General features: G+C 39.5%; 1 protein-coding gene across 5 annotated transcripts in view; it reads right to left on the minus strand.

Moving 5' to 3' along the window:
• Positions 1-26,011, minus strand: part of Nr2c1 (nuclear receptor subfamily 2 group C member 1) — a 35,810-nt gene extending 9,799 nt beyond the window's left edge. The window contains exons 1-10 of one of the 5 annotated variants that reach the window (XM_090328409.1): positions 25,805-26,011; positions 19,742-19,814; positions 15,667-15,897; positions 14,104-14,185; positions 12,988-13,167; positions 10,360-10,507; positions 10,187-10,277; positions 7,074-7,249; positions 5,468-5,633; positions 436-557 (exon numbers count right to left, since the gene is read on the minus strand). In XM_090328409.1, the coding sequence (XP_090184535.1) occupies positions 436-557; positions 5,468-5,633; positions 7,074-7,249; positions 10,187-10,277; positions 10,360-10,507; positions 12,988-13,167; positions 14,104-14,185; positions 15,667-15,897; positions 19,742-19,795 (1,250 nt within the window). In that variant the 5' untranslated portion in view covers positions 19,796-19,814; positions 25,805-26,011. The other 4 variants (XM_090328407.1, XM_090328411.1, XM_090328408.1 and 1 more) reach the window with 4 other exon arrangements.
• Between the last annotated feature and the right edge of the window lie 715 nt (positions 26,012-26,726).

Below are 26,726 nucleotides of genomic sequence, written 5' to 3' on the forward strand. Positions count from 1 at the left end.
AAAATATCTATTTCTATTTTTAAACATAATCATTGCGAGTACATTTCAATTCCCTAATACCTTGCCAGTGGTGAGTGCTAAAACACTGCTGGGAAGAGGGAGACAAGCCAGATCTGAGACACTCTTATTGCCTCTTTGTCTCTGAGCCAATCAACAATGGCCATTACCAATCCTAGCGATGCACTCAGTCCAAGCTGTTAACTTAGTCAAGCTATGAAAAATGGATAAACTTCCACACAAACATGATACAGAAAAAAGCAAAAACAAACAGAAGATACTATCTTCCATCATTCCAGATAAACAACACAATGTAAAGTGACAACATATACATTTTCTCTAACGAAAATCCTTTCCAAATAAGCTTTCTTTAAAGTATATTTGTGAGAACAAACAAAAAAAACCCACATTTATATTCAAGGACTTCAAAACACTCACCCTAGTGCCTGGAAAGAAGGAATCGAAAGTGCCCAGTGCATTGATAAGAACAGCAGTCTGGAGGCAGACTCCCCAATGTAGTGCACATTCAGGTACTCAGGCATAGGAGAAGGCATGGTGAGCTAGTGTGAATAGGGATTTAGGTAAATTATCTTAGGACTCCAAGTTCTCAATTGTCATTTCCTTTCAAATCTTGATTAAAACAGAATACATCAAATAGAGTGTAATATAGTCACCCAAAAAGCTTGATCTTAAATCCAAGTTACTGGATGTTACAGTTAACAATGGGGCTTAGAATAAGAGAGTAGATTAAAGATTCTATTAAAGCAACATTCAGATAAGCAGAATCTGCTTCATATTATCTGGTTGTGCTTTTAAAAAGTTAATTAATGTCTTCTGTCTCTTCCTAGTAAAGAAATGCAACAAATTTCAGTTTAGAGAGAAACTATGATACAAGTTCCTTAATAAGCTCAAGTACTCAAATAGCAGGAGAGTAATAAGTGAAGCGAGACCAATGGTGAAACTGGAACAGTGAGTGGAATTCAGCACATTAGCCACAAGTGATTTACTTTTTTTTTTTTTTTGGTGAGGGTCATGGGGCTTGAAAACTCTGGGCCTGGGCACTGTCTCTGAGCTTTTCAGCTCAAGGCTACTACCCTACCCCTTGAGCCACAACCCCACTTTCCCATTTCTAGTGATTGGAGATAAGAGTCTCATGTTGCTTTTAATGCCTGGGCTGGCTTTGAACTGGCATCTTCAGATCTCAGCCTCTTGAGTAGCTAGGATTACAGGCGTGAGCCACTGCACCTGGCTGATTTACCTATTTTTTAATCTTAATTTTCTTATATGTGGGACACTGGACCTAGAACCTCAACCACATTATGCATACATATTAAACTAGGTAAGCATGATAGGCAAGCACTCCAGCAAATGAGTTACATCCCCATCCTGGTCTACGTATTTATTAATTTTGCCAAGAACAGGGTAATTAACAATTGAAGTCTCATATGAGCAAAAGGAAAAAAAAAAACAAAACACTTTTTTTTTTTTTTTACTTTTTGTGTGGTTTGGGGGACTGAACTCAAAGACCCAAGAAGAAAGAATTTTAAATATTTGAGAAATTATTACTGGAGCAATCAAATAGCTTTAATAAGTAAAAATTAGATTAAATGTTCTTAATTTATACAAAAGGGGCAAATGTAAACTTTCTGCTGCTTTAATCATGAAAGTGAAGTAATATGCAATATGCAATAAAGAAGTGGCTATTTTAAAATGATTATGTTATGGAACAAAATAAGGAATTATTCCCTATTTTATCTATTTTATACACTTCATTCATCTCTAGGAATATGAGTCAGAAAGTCAATCTGGATAAATAATAATCTATTTGACAAATCTTTCAAATGGAAAGAGGAAGTATTCTTTTTGGGGGTGGTGCTGGCAGGTGGCGTTTCCTGGGCCTTCCTTCCTGGTACCGACTACATGCCCCAGTCCACAGATGTTAAAGCTCTGGGGATCTTTTAGGTTCATATAGTGAGTGGTATGTATGTTTCAAATGACAAAATTCTAAAATAAGATGAGCTAATTTTTTAAAGTGTTGACAAGAATTAAACTTGAACAGCCTACTTTAAAAGTTATTATCTGCTGTTGGAATTACCTTTCTAGCAGTTCTACATCAAATTCAGCTAACAGACTATGAGAGGAGATGTGGATTTTATTTCCAAATTATAATAATTAATGATTATTGTATACAATAAAATAATTGGACCATTTGTCCAAAAACTATTTACTTAGAAATCAACGTGAGCACTAAGTGTTGTTGTCTCAGTGCAGAAATAAAACGAAAATATGAAATACAGAAAGAACAAAGAAAGAGAAAAGGAGAGGTATGAGAAGATAAGACAATTGAATCAGAATGTGAAGGAACATAAAGGGTCATGCTATGCAGACTGAACTTACTCCTCTATGGGCAATGGGAAGACATACAGCAGGTTAAGAATGTACATATACTCATATACATTTATTTATTTGCTTACTTATTTATTATGGAGCGGCGCTATGCTTCTCTCCTCCTCCTCTGCCATCGCAGCCCTATGTTTATTTTTAGATAGGGTATTGCTATGGTCCAAGTTGCTCTCAAACTACTGGGCTAAATGGCCTTTCTATTTCAGCTTCCCAGGACAACAGATACTATATCTATCTTTAACTTGTTTTGGTGATGCTGGAGTTAAAACTCAGGAATTTGCACATAAGCCACAACCTCAGACTAGTCAAGTGAATAAATAAATAAATAACCAAGTGACAATATTAGGATGATTTCTAACTACATATCACATTGGGAGAGGACAAGCTAGAAAAGGCAAATGGGCCAAAAACGTATTATTTTAACAAGTTCAAAAATTTAAAAGATGAAATATGATAATAGAAATAAAATGGAAGGGAGAAACTCAAGCAACAAGATGGTTAAATTCAATTATGGAATGCTAACAAAATTCAGGAATAGGCTGGACCAGGAAAGGGAGGAATAGAGAGAATGACAAAGGCTCCTAAGTAGCTGTGATTCTAAAAGGATTATGATACTAATATTATAATAATAAACACAAAGGAGTTTTGGAAATTACCTTACTTTTGGCTCATTTCAAAATGGGAATAACCTTAAGGTAGACAGTAAGAAAGGAAAACAAATTAAAGTGAAATAGATTCATGAATCATATCCCAAACTCAAATTTAATATAAAGTTAAATATTACTACTATCTTAGATTCTTTGGGAAAATTTCTAGTTACATTTATTATTACACAATTTGTCCTTCGTACATTTAGGTTGCTTTAAACAAGACATTGAAAATCTTCAACTACAAAATGAGAATAAAAATCGCAACTTCTCCAAGAGAATGTAGTGATGTTCAAATGAAAGAATGTGAAGATATGCTGCAAACTCCACTACACATTCAAATGTAATAGAAAAATAAAATGCTATTGTACTCAGCAACTAAGATGGGGTAGAAAGCAATGTGAGTACCAAAGAGAGGTTTGAAGTTCAAGATCAGAAAACCTTGATGAGAGAACTACCCACAAAATTAGGCTCTTAAAACAAAGCAGGGAAATCACTGAAAAATAGAACTTCTAAGGACTTTCACACATGGTAGGTAAATGCTTTACCATTAATGCACCCTTCCCTGAAATATAAAACTAGATAGATCTCAAAGGACTATAAATAAGAATCAAGGAAATTATCTTTGTAAGGAAAAAAAGAAACTCTATGGGGCATTATAATTCTAAGGAGTGGCCAGATAAAAGATGGAAAGGAAAAACAACTTCAGAATAAAAAACAGTAGTTCTAATTTAATTCATCTGTCTGAAGGACCAAGAGCAGAACCACATTCTGAAGAACGCTTCAGTCCATTCTTCTAGGTTCTATTCCTACAACTGCTTCACTTTTGCCCTTCCCCTGTTTAAATCTAAAGGCAGAAAAATGAAACCCAGAATATAAAAGAATGCTTTTCCTTTAGAAAAAGAAAGAACAACAGAAAAATCAATTTTGCCTTTCTTCACCCTGGACTGTACCTCATACTATTCATCTTCAAGGATGTCACTGATTATTTTCATTACCTTTTCTTTCATTACCCACAAAAACATTTCCTGTATAGTACAGATACATCAATAATTTCTCCATGAAAATTATCTTTAGTAAAATTTTATATGAAAATTAGTTTTGCTGATACATTTAGAAATTGTAGAAATTAAGTAGCAATTAAATTGTAGCAATTTCTGAGTTGAAATTTATAAATACAAATACCAACATAAGCTCCTGAGACAATGTTACATTTATTTTAATTGTGGGTTTTTTTTTTTTGGGGGGGAGGAGGGGTTGCCAGTCCTGAGGCTTGGACTCAGGGCCTGGGCACTGCACTGTCCTTGGGCTTTCTCAAGGCTAGAGCTCTTTCACTTGAGCCACAGCACCACTTGCGGCTTTTTCTGTATATGTGGTACTGAGGAATCAAACCCAGGGCTTTGTGCATGCTAGGCAAGCACTCTACCACTAGGCCACATTCCTGGCTCCAAGGTTACATTTATTTTGTGCTCATTTTTCTTTATCAATAATATCTAGAATTATTTGGTAACTATGCATGGCTCCCTAAGACATTTATGGAAAAATTTCAGCCTTTAGTAAAACTCTGAGCAATCATCTTCAGGCATATGGCAGTGAAGCCAGATATTAGAAAGTAAAATTTTAAGTCTTTTACATGTATTTTTCCTTGTGTTCTATACAACACAGAATGAACTGGTGAATCCACTAAGCTTTTCTACACTGGGTTTGTTGTAAGAAAAATGTTGGTGAAACGATCTGTCCTAATACCTTATCAATAAGTGTACAAAAAAGGGTCTCAATTGCCTTTTGAAGAAAATGAGGTTGATTTATCTTTACTGTTTATTACTATTGGCACTTCTAAGGTTTATAATGATGCTGATGCATCATTTCACTCCTGGAATGACCAGAATATGAAACTAGACACTTCAAGTTTGGATTGTTTGAGAAAAGGGGGAAAATGTTAGGAGTAGAGTGTAAGCTCAGTGATAGGGTGCTTGCCTAGCATGTGTGAGGCCCTGGCTTTAATCATGAGACCCTTAGCTGCAAAAATTACAAACATGCTTTCTCTAAAATGTTTCAAAGTAGTAACTGTGGTAAGGGCAAAATATATGTCTGGGTCTTAGATACAGTTTAACACTTCTTTTGTAGTCATAAAGGTAGTCCCTTTCAACTTATCATGAATGACTATTCTTAAAATTAAAAGAAAATTGTGTTTACATTTAAGTCTAAGAGGCTTAAGCCCACTATTAGCTATTATAGCTGACCTATAAGCAAGATGCTTTACTAACTCCCTAGTTTCTATTATAGGACACTTATGTCTCCATTTCAATGTTATAACACATCCAGGGGTATTTTCCATTTAAAAAGTATAATGTACACACTTTGATTTTTTTAAAGGAAGATAAAAATAAAATAATTAAAAAAATTTTTAATAGAAATACCCTGAAGACTACATGTGAATCACTGAGAAGCGGCCCCTCTTTCTCGATGTAGTTTATGCTTGAATCTCCAGCAATTAAGTGCATGCTTCCTTCCACACCTTCTACTGAGCTCTGGCAGGCTGTGCTCTCTCCAGGATTCAGTGCTTTTGCAAGAGTATCAAATGCCCTAGAAAGAGACATCAGAAGCTGTGAGCCTGGCCTATCTTCAACAATAAAATGCAAATGTTGAGACTTAAGATTCTGCTCTAGAGGATTGAGGTATGGCTCACCACTAGAGTGTTTACCCAGTATGCACTGGGATTCTGGGTTCAATGCTGAGATTTTTTATTATTGGTCGTGGGACTTAACCTCAGGGCCTGGGTACTGTTCCTGAACTTTTTTGCTCAAGGAAAGTACTGTACCACTTTAGCCATAACTCTACTTCAGGTTTTCTGGTGGTTAACTGAAGATAAGAGACACAACTTTTCTGGCCAAGCTGGCTTCAAACTGTGATCCTCAGATCTCAGCCTTCTGAGTAGCAAGGATTACAGATGCGAGCCATCAGTACCAAGGGAAAACACAAATTTTTTAGAAAACAAGTGGTAGAGAATTTGCCTAACATGCATAAGGCCCTGGCTTAGCACTACCACCAAATAGAAAAAAGCCTTTAGAAAATAGAGTATAATAATATACTACTGAATACTCTATTTCAATGATTTTTGTAATTATCTTTAAAATAAAAAAATTAAACTTCATTAGTATAAAGTACTCTTATAATTAACAAGAAATTATGCTTACTGTACTGATTACTATACCAAGGTCCTAATTTTATTCAAAAATTCAGATAGCCATTGAAAATAGCTTCCCTATTTTTCAAGGACATAACTTCTAGAGGTCTTTAAAAATCTCACATTGCACAAAGCACTAATAAACGCTGCTTAATCAATATTTTTCTTTTAATAATTTCTTTTGTGATGCTATAGATTGAACTCAAGGACTTGAGTTTTCTAAGCAAGTGCCCCACAGCTGAGCTACATCCTCCGCACAGTACTAAGTCTTTTATATGATAAACCATGTATAAGAACAGCCTACAGGGCCGGGAGTTTGGCCTAGTGGTTAAAGTGCTTGCCTAGCATGCATGGAGACCTGGGTTCGATTCCTCGGTACCACATACATAGAAAAAAGCCGGAAGTGGTGCTGAGGCTCAAGTGGCAGAGCTCTAGCCTTGAGAAACTCCAAGGACAGTGCTCAGACCCTGAGCTCAAGCCCAGGACTGGCAAAAAAAAAAAAAAGAACAGCCTACAGAAATGTGTTTCTACAGATAAAATGAAGAGCAGAATGCTGATGGCATTCCTTAAGTAACTTAAAACTGTAATTTAACTAGGTCTTCTACATGTTTTTATTACTAAAAATTAGAGCCAGAGGAAGAATCAAAACGACTAGTAAGAAGTAAATGTTTTGCTCTATGTACACTAAATATTTAAAAGGTCAGACTCAAATCATCATTTAAAAGGAAAAAAATCTTACAAATAGAAATAGTTGTTTTCAGAGAGTTCAGTCAATAACATTTAACACAAATATATTTCAATAAATATTTCTTTGTGACAAGATCAGGAAGACCTCTTACCTTGAAACATCACCGTTGGCCTGGTTGAAGTCACACAGAGATGTATCTCCATTGCTTAAGTTTTCCATGATAGGAATTGCATTACTATCTTGAGAAACTTCTTTGGCTTTTCCAAGATTTGCTAATGAGGTGACTACACTAGCCAGTGTACTCAAATCTCCCTGGCATGATTCAGTCTTTAGGAAAATAAATAAACAAACAAATAAATAAATAAAATAAAACCCTGTAATTTGCCATCAGTATATTTTTAGATATGAAAACTCAAACCCTAGATTATGTAATGCAAAAGGAAAAACAGAATAAACCTGGAAAGTATAATCAAAGAGAGTTAACTTTTAGAAACTTCTTGAGGAAATGTGTCTTTTTTTTTTTTGGCCATTTCTAGGGCTTGAACTCAGGGCCTGGGCACAGTCCTTGGACATGTTTTGCTCAAGGCTAGCACTCTGCCACCTGAGATATAGCACCACTTCTAGCTTTTTCTATGTATATGGTACTGAGGAATTGAACTCAAGGCTTTGTGCATGCTAGGCAAGCACTCTACTACTATGCTCCCTGCCGCTGGGTCATTTAAAAAAAGAAATGTTTGTATGAAACTTTAAACCAAAAACTGCCCTAATGGCTAATCTATTCATGTTATAGTCTCTTTTACTATAAAATGATATTCTAAATTACATGATCATCCAAGTTCTTTTTAGTATTAAAATCTTAATTTTATTGCTATAACTTTCAAAACTGTATAATCTGTAAACAAGCATAGACTCTAAAGAATCTCAGTGAACTGTATTCATGAATGCCTATTTTACCAGGCACTGTACTAACTGAAAATGTTAAATATAAATACAAGATGTTTGACAATGAGGAGTGTAGTCACTCATATCCATAATTCTACTTAATTACATGCTAAAACATGGTTGTATTTCCATACTGTCCCAGCTATGTGGATGTAGGAGGATATTGATTGGTCCAGGCTGCCATAAAAGGTTCAAGATGGGGCCGGGAAAGCTGGGCATGTAGCTCACTACTCAGGAGCCTGAGATCTGAGGATCAAGGATCAAAGCCAGCCCGGGCACAAAAGGACCCTGGACTCTTAACTCCAATTAACCTCTAGAAAATGGGAAATGAGGCTTGGCTCAAGGGGTAGGGTGGTAGCCTTGAGCTGAAGTGCTCAGGGACAGTGTCCTGGCCCAGAGTTCAAGCCCCATGACCCACCAATAAAAAAAAAAAAAAAAAAAGACAGGGTCAGGAGTTTGGCCTAGTGGTAGAGTGCTTGCCTAGCATGCACAAAGACCGCGGCGGTTTAATTCCTTGGTACCACATACATTGAAAAACCCAGACGTGGTGCTGTGGCTCAAATGGTAGAGCTCTAGCTTTGAGGAATGGACAGTGCTTAGGTCCTGAGTTTCAAGCCCCATAACTGGCAAAGAAAAAAAAAAAAGTTCAAAACCAACCTGGAAAAAAAAATTCTAAAGCAAAAAGTGTGGGGAGCATGTGTAGACTGGTATGCCCAAACTCCAGGACTGCTGCCAAAAAAAAAAAAAAAGAGAAATAAATTATATCTTTACTCAGTTTTCTTTTTCTACTAAAATTGAAAAAACATAATTAAAATATTCTTTTTTGGAGGGAGTACTAGAATTTGAACTCAGGGCCTTTCTAGGCAGGCACTCTACCATTTATTGATGAGCGTGCATATGTTCGTGTGTGTGTGTGTGTGTGTGTGTGTGTGTGTGCGTGTGTGTGCGCGCGCGCGCGCGCGCGCGCGCATGCCCATGCTGCTACTTGAACTCAAGGTCTAGGAGCTGAAATTGAGTTCTTCTGCTAGGCCAGAGCAATACACTTGGGCCATAGCTGCACTTTCAGCTTTGAATCGTTTACTAGAAATCAGTCTCATGGACTTGCCTGCCCAAGCTGGCTTCGAACTGCAATTCTCATATCTCAGCCTATTGAACCACCAGCATCTAGGCAACATTAGTTATTTTTGAGACGGCTATCATCTTCTTCCCAGAGTCAGCCTGGAGTGTGTGTGATCCTATTTGTGCTTCCTCATATGTGCAGGGATAACAGGTATGTAACTCTATGTAGCCACTGTGGTTCAAGCATGTGCCAACATACCCAGCCACTGGGTGCGATGAACTCTCATGAACATTTTTTCCTTTTCAAGACTGGCCTCAAAACCATCACCCTCTTTTCTCAGTCTTCCAAGTCCTGGGAATATAGGTGTGAGCTACTGTGCTGGCAAATAAGCATACTCTTAAATGGATGTAAAAGTAGGTACTTTTAACTATTTTAATTTTCAACAAAAACCTAAAGCTTACATATTTTCTAGTTAGCAGCATGTCTTTGACATTTTTATGTGTTGTCCACTGAAGACTCTTTGTAACATTGAAAATTTTCATCTTGCAATGTAATAGCTTTGAGGTCATTTATTTGTTTCTTTTGTGCTGGAGTTGAATCAAGATGCTCAGGAACATTAAGCATGTGTTCTTCCAGGGTTACACTGCCAGCACTGAGCAATCATTCTCAGGGCACCAGTAGCTCACACCTGTAATCCTAGCTACTCAGGAAGCTGAGATCTAAGGATCACGGTTCAAAGCTAGCCCAGGCAGCAAAGTCTGTGAGACTCTTATCTCCAAAGTAGCACTGTAGCTCAAGTGATAGAGCACTAGCCTTGAGTACAAAAACCAGCAACCAGGCCTTGATGTCAGGTTTTTAAACAACATGTAACGGGAATATTTAAGACCAAATCAGTTAACTACAGTGGTAGGAAGACAAAGAAAATTTTAAACATCTTAAATGCATAAAACAAAATTTTAGCTTTAAGTGTTGGGGATATGGTAGCTTAGTGGGAGTGGTAGGCCCTGGGTTCATAGCACAATCAATACAAACAAATTTAGTGCACACGTGGGTTTGTGTGTGTAACTCACAAATGGAACCCTACCACTAAGACACAACTCCAGCCAGCTTTGTGTTGATTAATTGGAGATAACAGTCTCCTGGCGTTATCTACCCCTGCTGGTTTCAAACTCAGATTGCAGTCTCCTATACAGCTAGGACTAGAAGCACGAGCTGTGGATGCCTGGCCAATTATAGCTTTCACTGGCACTTAAGGAACCCACCTTCACTGGGGGAGTCAGCACAGATGGCTCATCCTTTATTCCAGACTGATGAAGATTCACAAACATTCCTGAATCCAATAATCCTGTTGACCTGTAACAAGGAAATACAAGTTTTAGTATTACTACTAACAGGAAGAAAAACTGCAGACCAGACACTTTGTGTTTTACTATACCTTGTTGTTTCACCATCTGTTACAAAAGTTGGAGTTGCAGCTAATGGGCTTCTAAGGTCTTTGCGGATGTAGATTTTTTCTGTTGAAGCAGCACAATTAGAAGACTTCTCTCGTGACATTTCAATAGGTTTTCTCTCACACTGAACAGCTACAAAAATATGTTCAACTATTAGACTATAATACAGAATGTATAGGCAATTATAAAATAAGTCACAAATAGTGCTAATGGAAAACAATACTATCATACTGAATTCCAATGATAATAACCAATCAAGAAATGATGTACAAGTTCATCAAAGTACTTTACATCTACAAAACAAGCCAGTTCATATCTGTCGTATCTCCCTATTCCTCACTCCTGAGCAGAGCCAAAGAGGAACTTGTATTTTTTTTTTTTTTTGGCCAGTCCTGGGCTTGAGCTCAGGGCCTGAGCACTGTCCTTGGACATTCTCAAAGCTAGAGCTCTACCACTTTAGCCTCAGCATCACTTTCAGCTTTTTTCTATGTACGCGGTACCAAGGAATCGAACCTGGGTCTTTGTGCATGCTAGGCAAGCACTCTACCACTAGGCCAAACTTCCGGCCCCTGTATTTTTTTAAAAACTCACTCAAGAAGAACTCCTCATCTATTTCCTCTTTGAGTTGGGGGCCAGATTATAGAGCTCAGGCCTGTATTCCAAGATACTCAAGAGGCTAATATTTGAGGATCTCAGTTCAAAGCTAGCCCAGGAAGACAAACCAAGTCGCTTTTCTCCAATTAACCAGCAAAAAAAAAGCTGGAAATAGAGTTGTGGCTCTTGAGCTAAAAAGCTAAGCAAGAGTTTGAGGCCCTGAGTTCAAACTCAAATATGCATGTGTGCATGTGCACGTGTATACCCCCTGCCACACACGTATGCACAGAAGTTCCTAATCTAGATGAGTTTACAAAATGAAAATGAACCGGAAATAATACAGGTGAACAAATGCAGCAGTGGTACACAATAGATACTACATTGAAAATAAACTATTCAACTTGCGCAAAGGAACAAGAGGTGAAAAACTGGGAGAGCACAAAGGAAGAGGAGACATTGTCCAAGAAGAAATGTACTTATGGAGTGGTAGCCCCTCTGTACATCACTTTTTTTTGGGGGGTGAGGGGGGTTATAGGGGTTGAACCCTGGCCTGACCACTGTCTCTGAGCTCTTCAGCGCAAGGCTACCACCCTACCCTTGAACCACAGCCCCACTTCCTATTTTCTAGTGATTAATTGGAGATAAAAGTCTCTTGGCTTTGTATTGCCCAGGCAAGCTTTGAACCGTGATCCTCAGACCTCAGCCTCTGGAGTAGCTAGGATTACAGGTATGAGTCACCAAGCCTGGCTTGTACATCCCCTTTATAAAAAAAAATTCTAGTTTACTAGATTGAGTTGGTTTTTTTTTTTTTAGTTAAGGGTGGGGAAATTGTTTTTAGATATAATTCAATTGCCTGGGTAATATACATGTATGTATAACACATATTTCATATATAACATGTTAATATTAACAGAAATTTTATTTTATAATACTTAAGAAATAAGATAGTAGTCTTCAATATCTTCTCTTTTTCAAGTTGTGGTTGGAAAAAGATGATGGCCAGTGTTCAAAGCTATGTTCTGTCATTTATTTGTTCTATGATCCTTAGCACATTTTATTTTGTTTTTAATTATATTTTTTATCAAGCTCATGGCAGTGGCTCATGCCTGTAATACTAGCTACTCAAGGAGGCCGATATCTGAAGATTGAAGTTTAAAGCCAGCCCAGGCAGAAAAGTTCCCATGAGATTCTTATCTCCAATTAGCCACCAAAAAAAATCAAAACAAGGGCTGGAAATTTGGACTAGTGGTACAATGTTTGCCTAGCATGCACAACGACCTGGGTTTGATTTCCTATATCACATAGAAAAAGCTGGAATTGGTGCTGTAGCTCAAGTGTAGAGCTCTAGCTTTGAGAAAGCCCAATGACAGTGCTTAGGCCCTGAGTTCAAAGCCCCATAACTGGGAGAAAAATATAATAATAAAACAAAAACCAGAAGTGTCTCTGTGGCTCAAGTGGCCCAAAGAGACTCAGAGACAGTGTCCAGGTCCTGAGTTCAAGCCCCACAACTGATCAAAAAAATGTTACATTTTTATCATCTTTAAATATAAAAAGGGCTACCATTTAACAAATTAGCTTATCAGTACATGCATCTTGATCAAATTTTCAACCTTGGTTAGTTGATGCAAAAGTGGTAACTCTAATACTGCTGCGAGAACTGCTGTATGAATCAGTTCATAATATGAAGCATGGCCCAACATACTGAGTGTACAAGCAATTCTGGCCTTTCCCATCTTATGAAATCACTTTTTTAATAGTTTAGCCACAAAATAAACTTATTTAATTAGTTATGCTTTTTCTAGTGCTATTTTCAAACTATAAATGCATGCTTATTACACATGTATTTAAAACCATTTATTGAGAAAATACACATGTATATATTCTTATATTTTAGTTGGAAAACTATACATAAAAAGTATGTATATTTAATATATCTTAATGTGCTAATTTGAATAAACTTCTAGCTTAGGACATCCTTACTAGTCTTTTCTTTTTTCTCTTTTAAAGTTAATACTTACAGTCTTGTCTCATCCCAAATGCAATGCATCTCTGTAACCTGCAGTACTGACAGCGGTTTCGATGGTGTTTATTAATGACACAGTCCTTTGATCCTCGACATGAATACACTAAATTTTTTCGAATGCTTCTTTTAAAAAATCCTTTGCAACCTTCACAAGTTACTGCCCCATAGTGACGGCCTAGAAATCAAATGTTTAAAGTAATACAAAAGACATATTACAAAAAAGATATGAAATGCTCACTTCTCCCATTTACTTGGCAAGGATATAATCACCCTAATCATATTATTTCACTGCAACAAAATGAATTTGGCCTTTAAACAACACTATATTCTACAGGGACTTGTGATATACATGAGCACACACGAATGTAGATTTCTGGCATGGATTAACAATAGTCGGAACTAAAGTCACTAAGTGATTTTACCTCAGCACAAAAAAGATATGGGCTTTGAAAAGTACCTGCTACACTGGGCACAGTGGCTCATGCCTGTAATCCTAGCTACTCAGGAGGCTGAGATCTGAGGATCATGATTCAAAGCCAGCACAGGCATTAAAGTCCATGAGACTCTTATCCCCAATTAACCAGCAGAAAATCGGAAGTGGCGCTGTGGCTCAAGGGATAGGGCAGTAGCCTTGAGCTGAAGAGCTCACGGACAGCGCCCAGACCCAGAGTTCAAGTCTCACAACCTACCAAAAAAAGAAAAGATTACCTGCGCAGTTTTGTAGAACACTGAGTGCAGGTTAACTAAAGTCTTTTCCAGCATATTTCTGGAACAAACCTCAAATTTTAAAAATCTTAATGTAATGTTCTACTAAGGATTCTGATTTTTAAATAACTTATTTGAGGTATTTTCTAACTTTCACCTTAAAAAATTTTTGTCACCTTTACTTCTATAAAGTGAAACTTTTGTTACCACATGAACATATTCACCTTATGCTGCTCTGAGTCAAATTAAATTGCACTGAAGTAAAAAAGAAAAAAAAAAGATGAACAAGAAGGTTTGGAGAATTAAATTTTATAACTTTTTGGGTATGAGGCATAAAAATGACACTTTCTTTAATTTTTCTTTCCACTTTTAGAGGAAACATGATAACAGTGATGGTTGTTGTTACCTGATGCTCTATCTCCACATACTACACAAAGCTCAAAAGTCTTATTTGGTCCTTGGTCCGGAGAAGAATTATCTGTTAAGAACTTTATTAAAAAAAAAAAATACAACAAGTTACTCAGTAACATTCTCATTTTGTTAAAAAAAATTAAAGTTCACTCATGTTGTTCACTTTATCTTGTTATTAAACTGTATATACCCTTACTAATTTAACTAATCTTAATTTTCTTCATAAAACTGTAACATTCAGACGTTACTAATATCTTTTCAATTTATTCCATAACAATAACATAAAGTAATGCACTTGTTTTGGGTGGGAAAACAGAAACAGGCTCTGCAACAAAGAAAAGCAAGCACAAAGTTTACAGTTCAAAATCTAGTACCAGCAATAAAGAAATAAGCTTGTTTTCTCTTTAAAGAGAGGGAAGACAAGGAGTTTGGCCTAGTGTAGAGTGCTTACCTAGCACGCACAAAGACCAGGATTTGATTCCACAGTATCACATACATAGGGGAAAAAAAAGCTAGAAGTGGTGCTGGGGCTCAAGTGGTAGAGCTCTAGCCTTGAGAGAACCCAAGGACAGTACTCAGGCCCTGAGTTCAAGCCCCAGGATTGGTACCCCCAAAAAGAGAGGGGGGGAGGGGAAGGGAGGTACCCTGTTGCTCTAATTTGAGGTGGCTACCAGAAGTGATTGTGCCAGCAAGAAGAGTTAAAGAGAATAAATATGGTTAAAGTTACTTGTATGTATGAATATAGAATAGTGAGACCTACTGAGATTGTTTTAGGAATAGTAGAAACATGGAAAGGATAGTGGACTTGGTCATATCCAATCAAAGATCATTAGACCAGAAACTAAATCTTCTTAAACCAGGGAAAAGTCAACAAACAGATTCTAAACATGGAGCACCCCCAAAAATATCCCCCAAAGGCAAACTTATAAGGTATTATATTTATATTCAATTACAGTAGCTGGTACTAAAAACATCTGTATAAACACAGTATCTGGTACACAAAATGAAAGCACTGTTGTGGATGCTACCAAAAGTTAAATAGATATAATGTTGCTCTATATGCTGACTGAATTCCAGGTAAGGCCAACCACCAGCAGACTGACAGCTGTAATAATAAAAGTGTAGATGACAACAGAGGAGGCACATTACTGGAGTTGGCAGGTGTGATTCTGACTTCTTGATTTGGTAGCTTCCTATGCATGGCACAGAAGGCTGATTCTAAAACCTGCAGCTATAGAAGCTGCTCTTGATTTGATAGTTTCCCAATTGTGAAGTTTTATAGCAGACTTTACACTTATTCTTGGGAACCTGTCCCAGAGCTTTTTATAGCCTTCATTAAATCCCTTCCATGCCAAACAAGCCAGAATGGATCTTACTATCAATAATAAAGAATCTCTCAAAACACATGGTGTAAGGCTTGGAAGAAAGGACAGCAGCTCACAAGTAAAGCAGTCAGAACATTCTTTACAATTACTTTTTCTACTGAAGAGTCTTAATGCATGATTTAGGTCACATTTTTTTTTGAAAGCATAGAGCATAAAGACGTTTCTACATTTACCTGAAGTTGGGGTGCAGACAGATCAGGAGTTGTAAAAAAAAACTGGTTGACACCTCCTGCTTCTGGAGTTGTGAGGAAAATCTTCCCAGGAGTAGAATCCTGCCCGGCCAGAATGACCTTGCTTGGAGTAGAGCAGTTATGATTTGTCAGAATGAACTGCTTGCCTTGTGTATTATGATCAAGCGCTGTCACGATCTGGATTTTCTGCTCAGTTTGCTGCTCTGTAACAATCTAACGTAGTCAAGTCACATTAATAATAAACAACTCGACCTTTGTTTTTCTTTGATAATACTATTTTCTTAAATCTTCAGACAGACCACTGTCAGTTACACATACCTTGTAATCTGGCAATGCTACTTCCATGAAATTCTGTCTGATAAAAATAAATGTTCAAACAAAGGCACAATGGTAACACTATTTGACCTCTCTGTTTTGACTGCTCCTTCCTTTTCCATCTCATCTTTCATTCAGATAAACAAATTTGTTGTTTTGGTTTCCGGGATATAGCAGTCAACACTACAGAATCTTTGGTCTTCTAAAGCTTTTATTTTAGTGGGGAGAGACAGATAAAGAATCAAATAGTTATGATGTAGTTATTATAAATGCTGTGGAGAAAACCCAAAACCAAGTAAGTAGAGAGAGATACTGACAGAATGTAGACCGAGGGAAACTCTCAAATGGAGAGTTTTGTACGGTTTGAGGGTGAGACAGAAGACAGGGATTGTAGTGAAAGATGGGATCTAAGCAACAGCTGAGGCCAGACTTCAAAGGCCCCACAGAAGCCTGGATTTCCTTTGTCTCATTAAAGGACAAAGGCTGAACCATTGTCACAGCAATATTCACAAGAAAATAGGTTGGAAATGAACTTTACAACTTGGGAGGGGGTGGAGGAGAGGGAAAGTGGGAGAAAAACATAGGAAGGGGTAAGAATGTTCAAGAAGCAATGTTCTTACTACCTTACAAATGTTACTGCAGCCCATTTATACATCACCCTAATGATAATTTTTTTTTAATTCTTTTTTTTTTTTTTTTTTTTTTGCCAGTCCTGGGCTTGAGCTCAGGGCCTGAGCACTGTCCTTGGACTTTCTCAAGGCTAGAGCTCTACCACTTGAGCCTCAGCACCACTTCCGGCTTTTTTCTATGTATGTGGTACCAAGGAATCGAACCCGGGTCTTCGTGCATGCTAGGCAAGCACTTTACCACCAGGCCAAACTCCCGGCCCTTTTTAATTCTTTTAAATTCTGGATTTTCTACTGTTGAAATAGAGGGACATAGGGGATTTGAAGCAGGAAGTGCCAAAGTCTTTTATAACTTTTACACAGAGAGAGAGAGAGAGAGAGAGAGAGAGAGAGAGAGAGAGAGAGAGAGAGAGAGAGAGAGAGAGAGGGAAAGAGAGAGGGAGAGGGAGAGGGGGAAGAGAGGGAGAGGGAGAGGGAGAGAGAGAGAGAGAGAGAGAGAGAGAGAGAGAGAGAGAGAGAGAGAGAGAGAGAGAGAGAGAGAGAGAGAGGAGGGAGAGAGAGAGGGAGGGAGAGGTAATGATTGCCTGGGAACAGGGTGGTAGCTATGTAGGAAGTAAAAAAAAACCATTAGATTTGAGATATTCTTTGAAAACACAGTACTTAAAGCATTCTTCAATAAAGAAATAAGTTTTGCAGATAGTTCTCAAGTCACAGGATTATTTGAGGGCGGGGTCGACATGGGGCTTGAAATCTGCCTGAGTGCTATCCCTGAGCTCTTCACCCTACCCTTAAGCCTCGCCAAGCCCTACTTCCTGTTTTCTAGAGGTTAATTGGAGATAAGAGGTTCAGGTCCTTTTGTGCCTGGGCTGGCTTTGAGCCTGGATCCTCAGATCTCAGCCTCCTGAGTAGCTAGGATTAAAGGAGTGAGCCACTGCGCCTGGCTCACAAGATCTTTTTACATTTTAAAAATTTAACAAGAATACAAAGTTTTTTTCTTTATGTCGGTTACAGTAACTAATACAAATATGCTAATATTTCAGAGAAAAATTTTAAGTATTTACTTCATTAAGTAACAGCCCATTACATGCTTACAAATATTCTGTTTTGCAATACTAGGATTCAAACTCAGGGCTAGAAATTACCTAAAAATTTTAAATGCAAATAAATTGCTATAAAAGTATGAAAAAGTCCCTTTTTTTGCCTTACATTATTTTTCCAGATATAGTCTCATGATTTTATTTCTGCCCTCCAAGTAGCTGGGATTATATACATGTGCAACTACACCCAGCCTGCTTTTTTGTTTGTTTTGTTATTTTGGGGGGGGTCAGTTGTGGGGCTTGAACTCAGGACCTGGACACTGTCCCTGAGCTCTTCAGCTCAAGCACCACTCTCTCACTTTGAGCCACAGTGCCACTTCACTTTTTGTTTTTTGAGATAGTGTCTTGCTAATTTCGTTGGTTGAGCTAGCCTTATACTGTTATGTTCTTTCTCCCAGGTGTCCTGAATTACAGGTGTGAATTACCACAAATAGCCCCGCAGAAATAACAATTTTTAAGGATTACAAGAAGTTTATTTTCAAAACAAAAAATTCAGTTGGGTGAATTATGATATGTTACTATATCATGGAAAATTATTTTAATGTTTAATTTAGAAGAGGTTAGAATTTTATATCTGTTTCTTCCTTCAGTATGTTAGTATATGTTGTTTTGGTTAAAATATGGCCTCACATTTATTGTGTGAAAGGAAGCAGGGTATTTAAAATGACTTTTCAAATTATGAAAATTGTTCTTTGATACTACAAGAAAACTTGACAAGTTGTAACTTTTTAGAGGTTAACTGCAATGTGGAATTAGAAAGTATATTAATTTTCTTTGCTCTCTTCTGCAATTTGAGTGGATTCTTTACTCATCTATGATTTTTTTTTTTTGCCAGTCCTGGACTTGAGCTCAGGGCCTGAGCACTGTCCTTGAACTTTCTCAAGGCTAGAGCTCTACCACTTGAGCTTCAGCAGCACTTCTGGCTTTTTTCTATGTATGTGGTACCGAGGAATCAAACTTGGGTCTTCATGCATGCTAGGCAAGCACTCTACCACCAGTCCAAACTCCTAGCCCTTATCTATAATTTTATAGAATACCATGCCTTGACAATTTGGAAAGTGTGCTCCACTTAATTATGCATTTTTTTTTTTTTTTTGGCCTGTGTAGGGGCTTAAACTCAGTACTAGGCTGAATCTGAATGATGATTCTCAAATTTCAGCCTCTTGAGTAGCTAGGATTTCAGACATGAGCCACTAGTGTCTGACTTATGTATGCCTTTCAAATGTTGACACATTTCAAAGTACAGTATCATCATATCATGTAGCTTTCATGGCCCAACAGTAGAAAGGCAAATAACATTTTAGTATTGTTTTAAAAATAATACTGTTGAAGCTGGGCATGGTGACAAAGTTTGTAAATCCCATCACTCAAAAGGAAGTGGCTCCCATGTACAATCCTAGCTACTCAGAAGGAAGAGATCTGGAAGATCACTGTTCTAAGCCACATCAGACAGAAAGGTTCAAGAGATTCCATCTCCAAAATAATAGCAGAAAGCCAGGTTGGGGCATCTACCCAAAATATTGCAAATCAAGATAGAGGAAAGACACCTACAGAAATAGTCAAAGGTCACAATGGCAGTTGTTTGAGTCCTAACATGTTCCTTATTCTACTCACTTAAACAAGTAACTGACTGTAAGATTAACAAGCCAATAATAGTGGATAGAAACAATAACAAAAAATATATCATCATAGGTACGTTTTGCTAAAAAATAGGACATAACTATTTTAAAAACAAGCTTATCTATAGTACATGAAGCATCAAGACTGGCCTTCAAAAACATTTCATCCCCTCCAAAAAGCATTCCCTGATCAGGTCCTAACTCTGTTACACCAGCATCCAATACTACGAACAATCACATTTTCTATTTTAATTGATTATTTAATTAGCTCTCATTACATAAAAATTGTAAGCTAGGGACATCTTTTTTTTTTGCTGCATCTGCAGTGGCTAAGCATGCACGTTTAGCACAAGTAACAGAAGTTCAATAGGAGAGCAAATGAAATGCAAACTAGACATACCTCACCCATCTGCTGTTCAATAATTTGATGTGCAATTTCTTCTATGGTTGCCATGATCTATTTGTTAAATGTCCTGTGAAAGATAAAAACATGGCCTTTTACAATTATATACATTAAAACATTTATTAAAGTATTTAAAGATCATGAAGACTGTTTTTATTGCTGTTATTTATTGAACAGCCTAGGTGCTGTTCCTGAGCTCTTTTTTTGCTGAGGGCTAGTGCTATACCACTTTGAGCCACTGCTCCATTTTTTGAGTGGTTAATTGGAGATAAGAGTCTCACAGGGACTTTTCTACCTGCAATCTTCACATCTCAGCTTCCTGAGTAGCTAGGATTACAGGCATGAGCCACCAAAACCTGGCTTACGACTTGAAAACAACTGCTGTTAGGGTGGGAAGTGGAAAAGGGAACAGACAGAACAGTGGTCATAAAGTGACAATGGTCAAACACTGTCAGCTGGTAAGGTTTATGAAACTATTCTACTCTGTACACCTTAAAAATGTCTACTAAACAAATATTCAAGTCCTATGCCAGTGACTCACTGGCTGAGACCTGCCTCAGAAGAGGAGAGGAAAAAGGGAAAAGAAGGAGAGGAGAGAGGACAGAAGTGGTAGTGGGGGGGTGGATGAACCAGAGGGAGACACAGGGGAAGGAAGGAAGGAAGGAAGGAAGGAAGGAAGGAAGGAAGGAAGGAAGGAAGAAGGAAATTAATTATCTAAGGCTGAGGCAGGAGGATCAGAGGAAGAAATTTGGTCTACCTGGGCTATAAGATGAGTTCTAGGCCCACATGGACATGAGACCCTGTATCAAGAAAGACAGAAAAGAGAGGGGGGGGGGGACTGTCTAAGGTAACTGCTTTATTAAAATTCAGGTGATTCTACAGGATGTTAATTCAATATTAAAGGGCTTGCCTAATATAAAGGAGGCCCTGGGTTCAATTCTTAACAGTTATGGAAAAGAAAACAAAAATTTCCCCACTGAGATTTATTGCCAGTATGCACTGTCAGCAGGGTCAGTATCCTCAGTGCTCATTAAGGACTTCTAGAGTGACTGCTGCTCCTTTTCTGACATCAACATGGGCAAGTTGTGTTCTTTATGTTATAAATAAACGCTCCAAGAACCACTGGAGTCGCAGCAACAGATATATAAATAAGTAAATGTGTCAGCAAAGCAAAATTTATGTAAAAGGGTGCATCATCAGCCAAAAACATGGCAAGCAAGCACACCAAGCAGGCAGACTGCTCCCCTATTTATCCCTGAGGCAGCAGGTTCTGCCCTCCTGCTAAGATTGGTTGAGATCAGGTTCACAATCTGCTCATAATTAGCTAATTTAAATGGAGTAAACTTGTTTTACATAAGGTAACAGTATACAAGTAATCTCAAAATACAATCTCAAGCATACAAGGGTGACTCACGTCTGTAATCCTACCTATACAGGAGGTTGAGATTTGAGGATAGCAGAATAAAACCAGCCAGGGCAGAAAAGTTCCCATGAGACTCTTATCTCCAACTAACCACTCAAAAAACAGAAGTGGCTCAAGTGGTAGAGCACTAGACTGGAGCACAAAGAGACTCAGGGACAATGAACAGGTCCTAAGTTCAAGCCCTACAATTGACAAAATAATAATAATAATAATATAAAAATAATGCACTCTCATTTTCTGCTATTTCTTGACGAATCTGAGATATGTCATAACCCATGCAGGGCAGTGGGGGAGGAAAGACAATTTAAGACAAAACCTTGCCAGTCCCTCCCTACCCCCGACTGGTGGCTCATGTCTATAATCCTAGGTACTCAGGATGCTGATAATTGAGGATCAAGGTTCATGGTCAGGCTGGGCACTAAAATCTGTGACATTCTTATCTCTAATTAACCACCAGAAAAGCAGAAGTGGTGCTATGATTCAAGTAGTAGAACGCTAGCCTTGACCTGAAGAGCTCAGGGCCTCAAACCCCACAACCAAAAGAGGGAGGGAGGGAGGGAGGGAGGGAGGGAGGGAGGGAGGGAGGGAGGGAGAGAGAGAGAGAGAGAGAGAGAGAGAGAGAGAGAGAGAGAGAGAGAGAGAGAGAGAGAGTGTCTTTATCCCAAAGGTGTGTCTCTCTTCCTTAACAAGAGCAAAACCACTAGGTCAAAGCAGGAACTTTTAAGCCACACACTTTGACAGAACAGACAGTTTTAGCTAGGCGTCAAAGGCCTGTAATCCTAGCTATTCAGGAGGCTGAGATTGTGGAGACTCATCTCCAATTAACCACCAGAAAATCGAAGTGGCTCTGTGGCTCAAATTGGTAGAGCACTAGCATTGAGTAAAAGAATTCAGGGAGAGCACTTAGATCCTGAGTTCAAGCCCTATGACAAAAGGAGGGAGGGAGGGAGAGAAGGAAGGTAGGTCAAGGCAGTTTTTCCTCTCACTTAGAACAGCCAAAGAAAGACCAGGAAGGAGAGGAAGGGAGGGGAGGGAAGGGGAAGGGAGGACAGAGCAGTTAGAACAGCCAAACTATCACAGATCTAGCTTCCAAGTTTCTGGAATTTAAAGTTCAATACAGTTCACTAGGTGCTACTTTAATACTTTGTAGCCACACTGCTGTAGTATGTATATTTATCGTTACTTCTCTTCCCGATATTCTCCAGCTAGGTGTTTGGAGACTTCATTCACTCCAAAAAGGACAAGTTTGGTCACAAGGCTTTCCCCATAACCCAAACGCTTCCTACTATGTGTCACCTCCTAACAAAGCCACACTGGGGAATCTGGTGTGGCAGACCATATTCCAGTAATAGCAATTGGCAAATGGTAAAGAGTAGGATGGAAAAAAAATAGAACAGTCACTAGAGACAGAAAGTGCTGGGAAGGGAGATAAGTTTTTAATAGGAGGTCAGATAGCCTTCTGGAAAAGGTACAATATAGCACATACTTGAAGGAAGTGAGGAAGCATACCATCTAGCTAGCTACAAGAGAAGCTTCTTTCCATTTTTTCCCTTTTAGAACAGGTCCTTATGCATTTTTTTAAAAGCCTCTATATCATGTATAAGAATAAAAACATGTTGTTGTGAGGTGGCTCACGCCTGTAATCCTAGCTACTCAGGAGGCTGAGATCTGAGGATCAAGGTTCAAAGCCAGCCCAGGCACAAAAGGACCTGAGACTCTCATCTCCAATTAATCTCTAGAAAACGGGAAGTGGGGCTTAGCTCAAGGATAGGGCAGTAGCCTTGAGCCAGAAGAGATCAGGGACAAGTCCCAGGCCCAGCAGTAGGGCAGTAGCCTTGAGCTGAAGAGCTCAGGGACAGCGCCCAGGCTGAGTTCAAGCCCCATGACCCATCAAAAAAATAAATAAATAAAAACAGCCTAGATGTCCTACAATAGATGAGTGGATGCAAAAACTTCATGTACCTATACACAATGGATTTTTACACAATCATTACAAAGGATAATATATCGTTTGCAGGGAAATGGATGAACTTAGGTCAAATCATGTTAAGTGATGTAAGCTAAGCTCAGAGACAAATGACTCAAGTTTTCTCTCTCATGTGAAAGCTAGATCTAAAATACACTAGAACATGATAAATACATGACTCTAGATATCCACACAGTGAGACCAAAGGAGGAGACTCTAACTTAGGAAGGAAACACACGCAAAGGCCCAATGCCTTTGTGCTTACTTATCATACCTAATAATATTTATGGAAATGAACTCCAGGAAATGGAAACAAGGTTTTTGCTTTGTTGCTGTTTTCATTTTCTTTTTTGTTTATCTTGTTTGTTTATGTGTCTTAGGTAGGTAGGAGAGACACAAAAAACTAGACACTATTTAAAATGAATTAAACAATTTGTGGGTGGAAATGGGAAGGAAAAAGTATGAGGGAAGGAGTGACACTGTCCAAAAAGGAATGTACTCTTTACCCAACTTGTGTAATTGTACCACTTTGTACATCACCTTTATAATATTATTTTTAAAAGAATAAAAATATGAAAATGAACTAAACAGGACTATCTAAACTAAATAACTATTTTATTCATATCATGTATAGATTTTTTAATGTATTTATTTCTTTATTCATTTACTCATTCCTTTAATTTTGTAGTGCCATGGTTTGAACTCTAGAGTCTCATACTTGTTTGGCTTGTTTGCTATGCATAGGAGATTTTAATGACAATACTTATAATAAAGTATATACAAAGAAAACCAAGAAACAAACTTTCACTCATCATGACTTTATGCAGAAATATGTGAGGATTACAAATAAACGTAACTACAGAAAAACCCAACATTTACAACACAGTGTTATACACTAAATTTCAAGAGGTTCGAAATGTCTGCATCCAGCCCTGGGAGTCAAATTTAAGAATTGCATGGAACTGAAATCAATAGAAAGCAAAGTCCTAAATACATAGGAATTACGATATTCCTCAGAATAGCGTTTTGATCTTCTTCCCTCACTCAAATTCTAGCTGACCATTGAGACTCAGTTCAAGTCTCTTTTCCCCTGTTATTTCCAGATGAGTCCGGTGTATATTATATAGGATTCATTAACAGACCCGAATAGAAGTTTCCCTTCTTGTATGGCAGACACACTGCAGATTCTGCAGGAATATTTAGGGCCTCTGCCTTACTTGCCGAAATCCTTTCTCAAAGAATGTAATGTAATACTGAGTGATGACCTTAGTCCCATTTATTGCTACAAACTTTTTTAAATGACAATGGAAGCAACATAAAGCTTGCAGAGAAACAAGGAAGCAGGATTGAAACTGTGGCCTGTAAAGTCTTGTCACATTCACTGACCACAGGCCTCCAGGGACCAGAACTACTTACTGGAAATCTCCACTGTACGTGGAGATTCCAAATGCACAGGAGAAAGACTGGATTCTGTCCAAGGCGCTGGTGGCGCATGCCTATAACACTAGGAGTCAGAAAGCTATGATAGTAGAAGCCAGCCAGAGAAGGAAAATCCCTGCATGAGCCTCCTTATTTACAATTAACCACCAAAGGGCCAGAGGTGGCGCTGTGGCTCAAGTGGTAGAACATCAGCCTTCAGTGAAAGGGCTAAGAAACAGTACCGAGGCCTGGAGTTCAAGCCCCAGGCAAACAAACAAACAAACAAGGTACTGGATTGTTTGTTTCTAAACTAATTATATACTACCTTTCCTTTATCTTCAGTGGGTCATTTAGCCCCTCTTCTGTGATACAGATGGTCTGTGTATCTTTCAAATTGCAATTTCTAGGAATCCCAAGGGGGTTGTTGTTGTCTTTTTAAACCTTTACAGACGTGGAGGTGAACTGATCAAGAACCTTTCCGACGTAACCAGTCAGACATAAAACCAAGGTTGTACAGCAGTGCTGTGCATCACCCAGTCACGCAGACCGACTCTTCGAGAAACAAAGCCCTCCATCCGAGACGAAGGCTTACTCCCAGAGGCTCAACAGCCCCAACGGCCTTCAACTCTTTACCGGCTGACCGACTTACGCGCAGCCTAACCCGCAGCCGCGTTTCTGATTTCCTAAAATAATACTTGCAAAAAGCGTCTGCTGGCTGGGATCTGTTTGGGGGGCAGAACCCACCCGGGGTAGATCGTCATCGGCCCTCAAGGACACGGGATCCCGAGCGGATCCAAGCGTCCGCGGGGGAGGACGGCGATCGCCCTGTTTGTTCCGTCGAGGAGTCAGCGGCCCCCCACTCCTCCCCGCGTCCCGGCCCCGGGCCGGGGGCTCAGGGCCCAGAGCCCGGCCTAGCCCGCCCGGGGCCCTGGGCCGCGGCGCGCGGCTCGCTCCCCGGGAGGAGGAAGCGGCGGCGCTGCGGAGACGGAAGCTTTTCCGGTAGGTGAAAGGTCACAGGCGCCACAGGAGGCGCCGCGCCCCGCCGTCCCGGCCCCCGGTTCCACGCCTGGAGTGCGGCCTTGGCCTCCCCGGAGGGCCCCGGCCGCGCTTTCCACCCCTTCCGAGCAGCCGGGGAGGCTGCAGCCAGGCGGGGAGACCGGGTCGGACTTGGCCGCGCCCGTTGGCAGTTGGGAGGTGGAGATCCCCGAACCCCGCCACGGCCACTGGGGACCCCGCTCGGCACTTACCGCACCTCTCCGTCACGCTGGGTCCCGAGTCGGACGCGGGCCCGACAGTTCCACTGCGGGGTTGGGGAACGGTCCCGGGACCACAGATCACAGGTGTGTGCTGGGGGGGTGAGGGGGCTGGGATATTTTCTGAGATAATGTATTTGGGAGGAGGTCAGAGTTCGTGACCCCTCTGCGGCTCCGCGGTGCGCGTTCCACTCCGCGCCTGCGCAGTGGCGCTGTGGAGCACAGGCAAGCTGAGGTCGTGAAGTTCCCTGGGTGGGGCCGGGGCGGGGGAGGGGGGGACAGCCGTGTCCGGCGACGGCTCCGAAAAGTCGACTGCCACCTTTGGGCTTGGAGGGAGACTGCCCGCTAGAGCGGCTTCTCAGAGGCTTCTTCTGGGAAGAAGGCCTGTATAGCCTCTTGGCTCATTATGGTCCCTGAAGAAAGGTATTCTGTTGTTGTTGTTTTGAGACCTGGGCCATGTAACCCAGGCTTCCCTGATCATTTGGTCTTCCTGCTTCAACCTCCCCGCTGCTTGAATTACAGTTGTATACACCATGCCTGGCTTAAATAAAGTTAAATCAGCCCATAAGATTTGAGTGATCACTTGTCTTAAATAGTTTTAACTTATGTGATCTCTGTTACAGGCTCTCTCTTATATTAGATGCTACAGTTTATTAGAATATTTATAAGCCTCGGTAGCTTCCAATCAGATAGTTAAGCTTTCCTGTAATATAGCAACATAATGGCTACAGGGAGCAAGAGTGTAAATTACCAAAGTCTGCTTATCCATATGGCTATTGGTTGTGTTTCCCAGACCACAGGGCAATGTTTGCTCAGCATGCAGATTTGTGAAAGGAGGGTCTCCAGTGGAACACCACACTGCGGAAAGTGGACAGTTGGTGAAAAGCATTGACCTGCTGTGTTAACTGGAAATATTTCGTC

The sequence above is a fragment of the Megascapheus bottae genome, chromosome 2 (assembly GCF_031878675.1).
Source record: "Megascapheus bottae isolate mThoBot1 chromosome 2, mThoBot2.hap1, whole genome shotgun sequence".
Classification (NCBI taxonomy): Eukaryota; Metazoa; Chordata; class Mammalia; order Rodentia; family Geomyidae; genus Megascapheus; species Megascapheus bottae.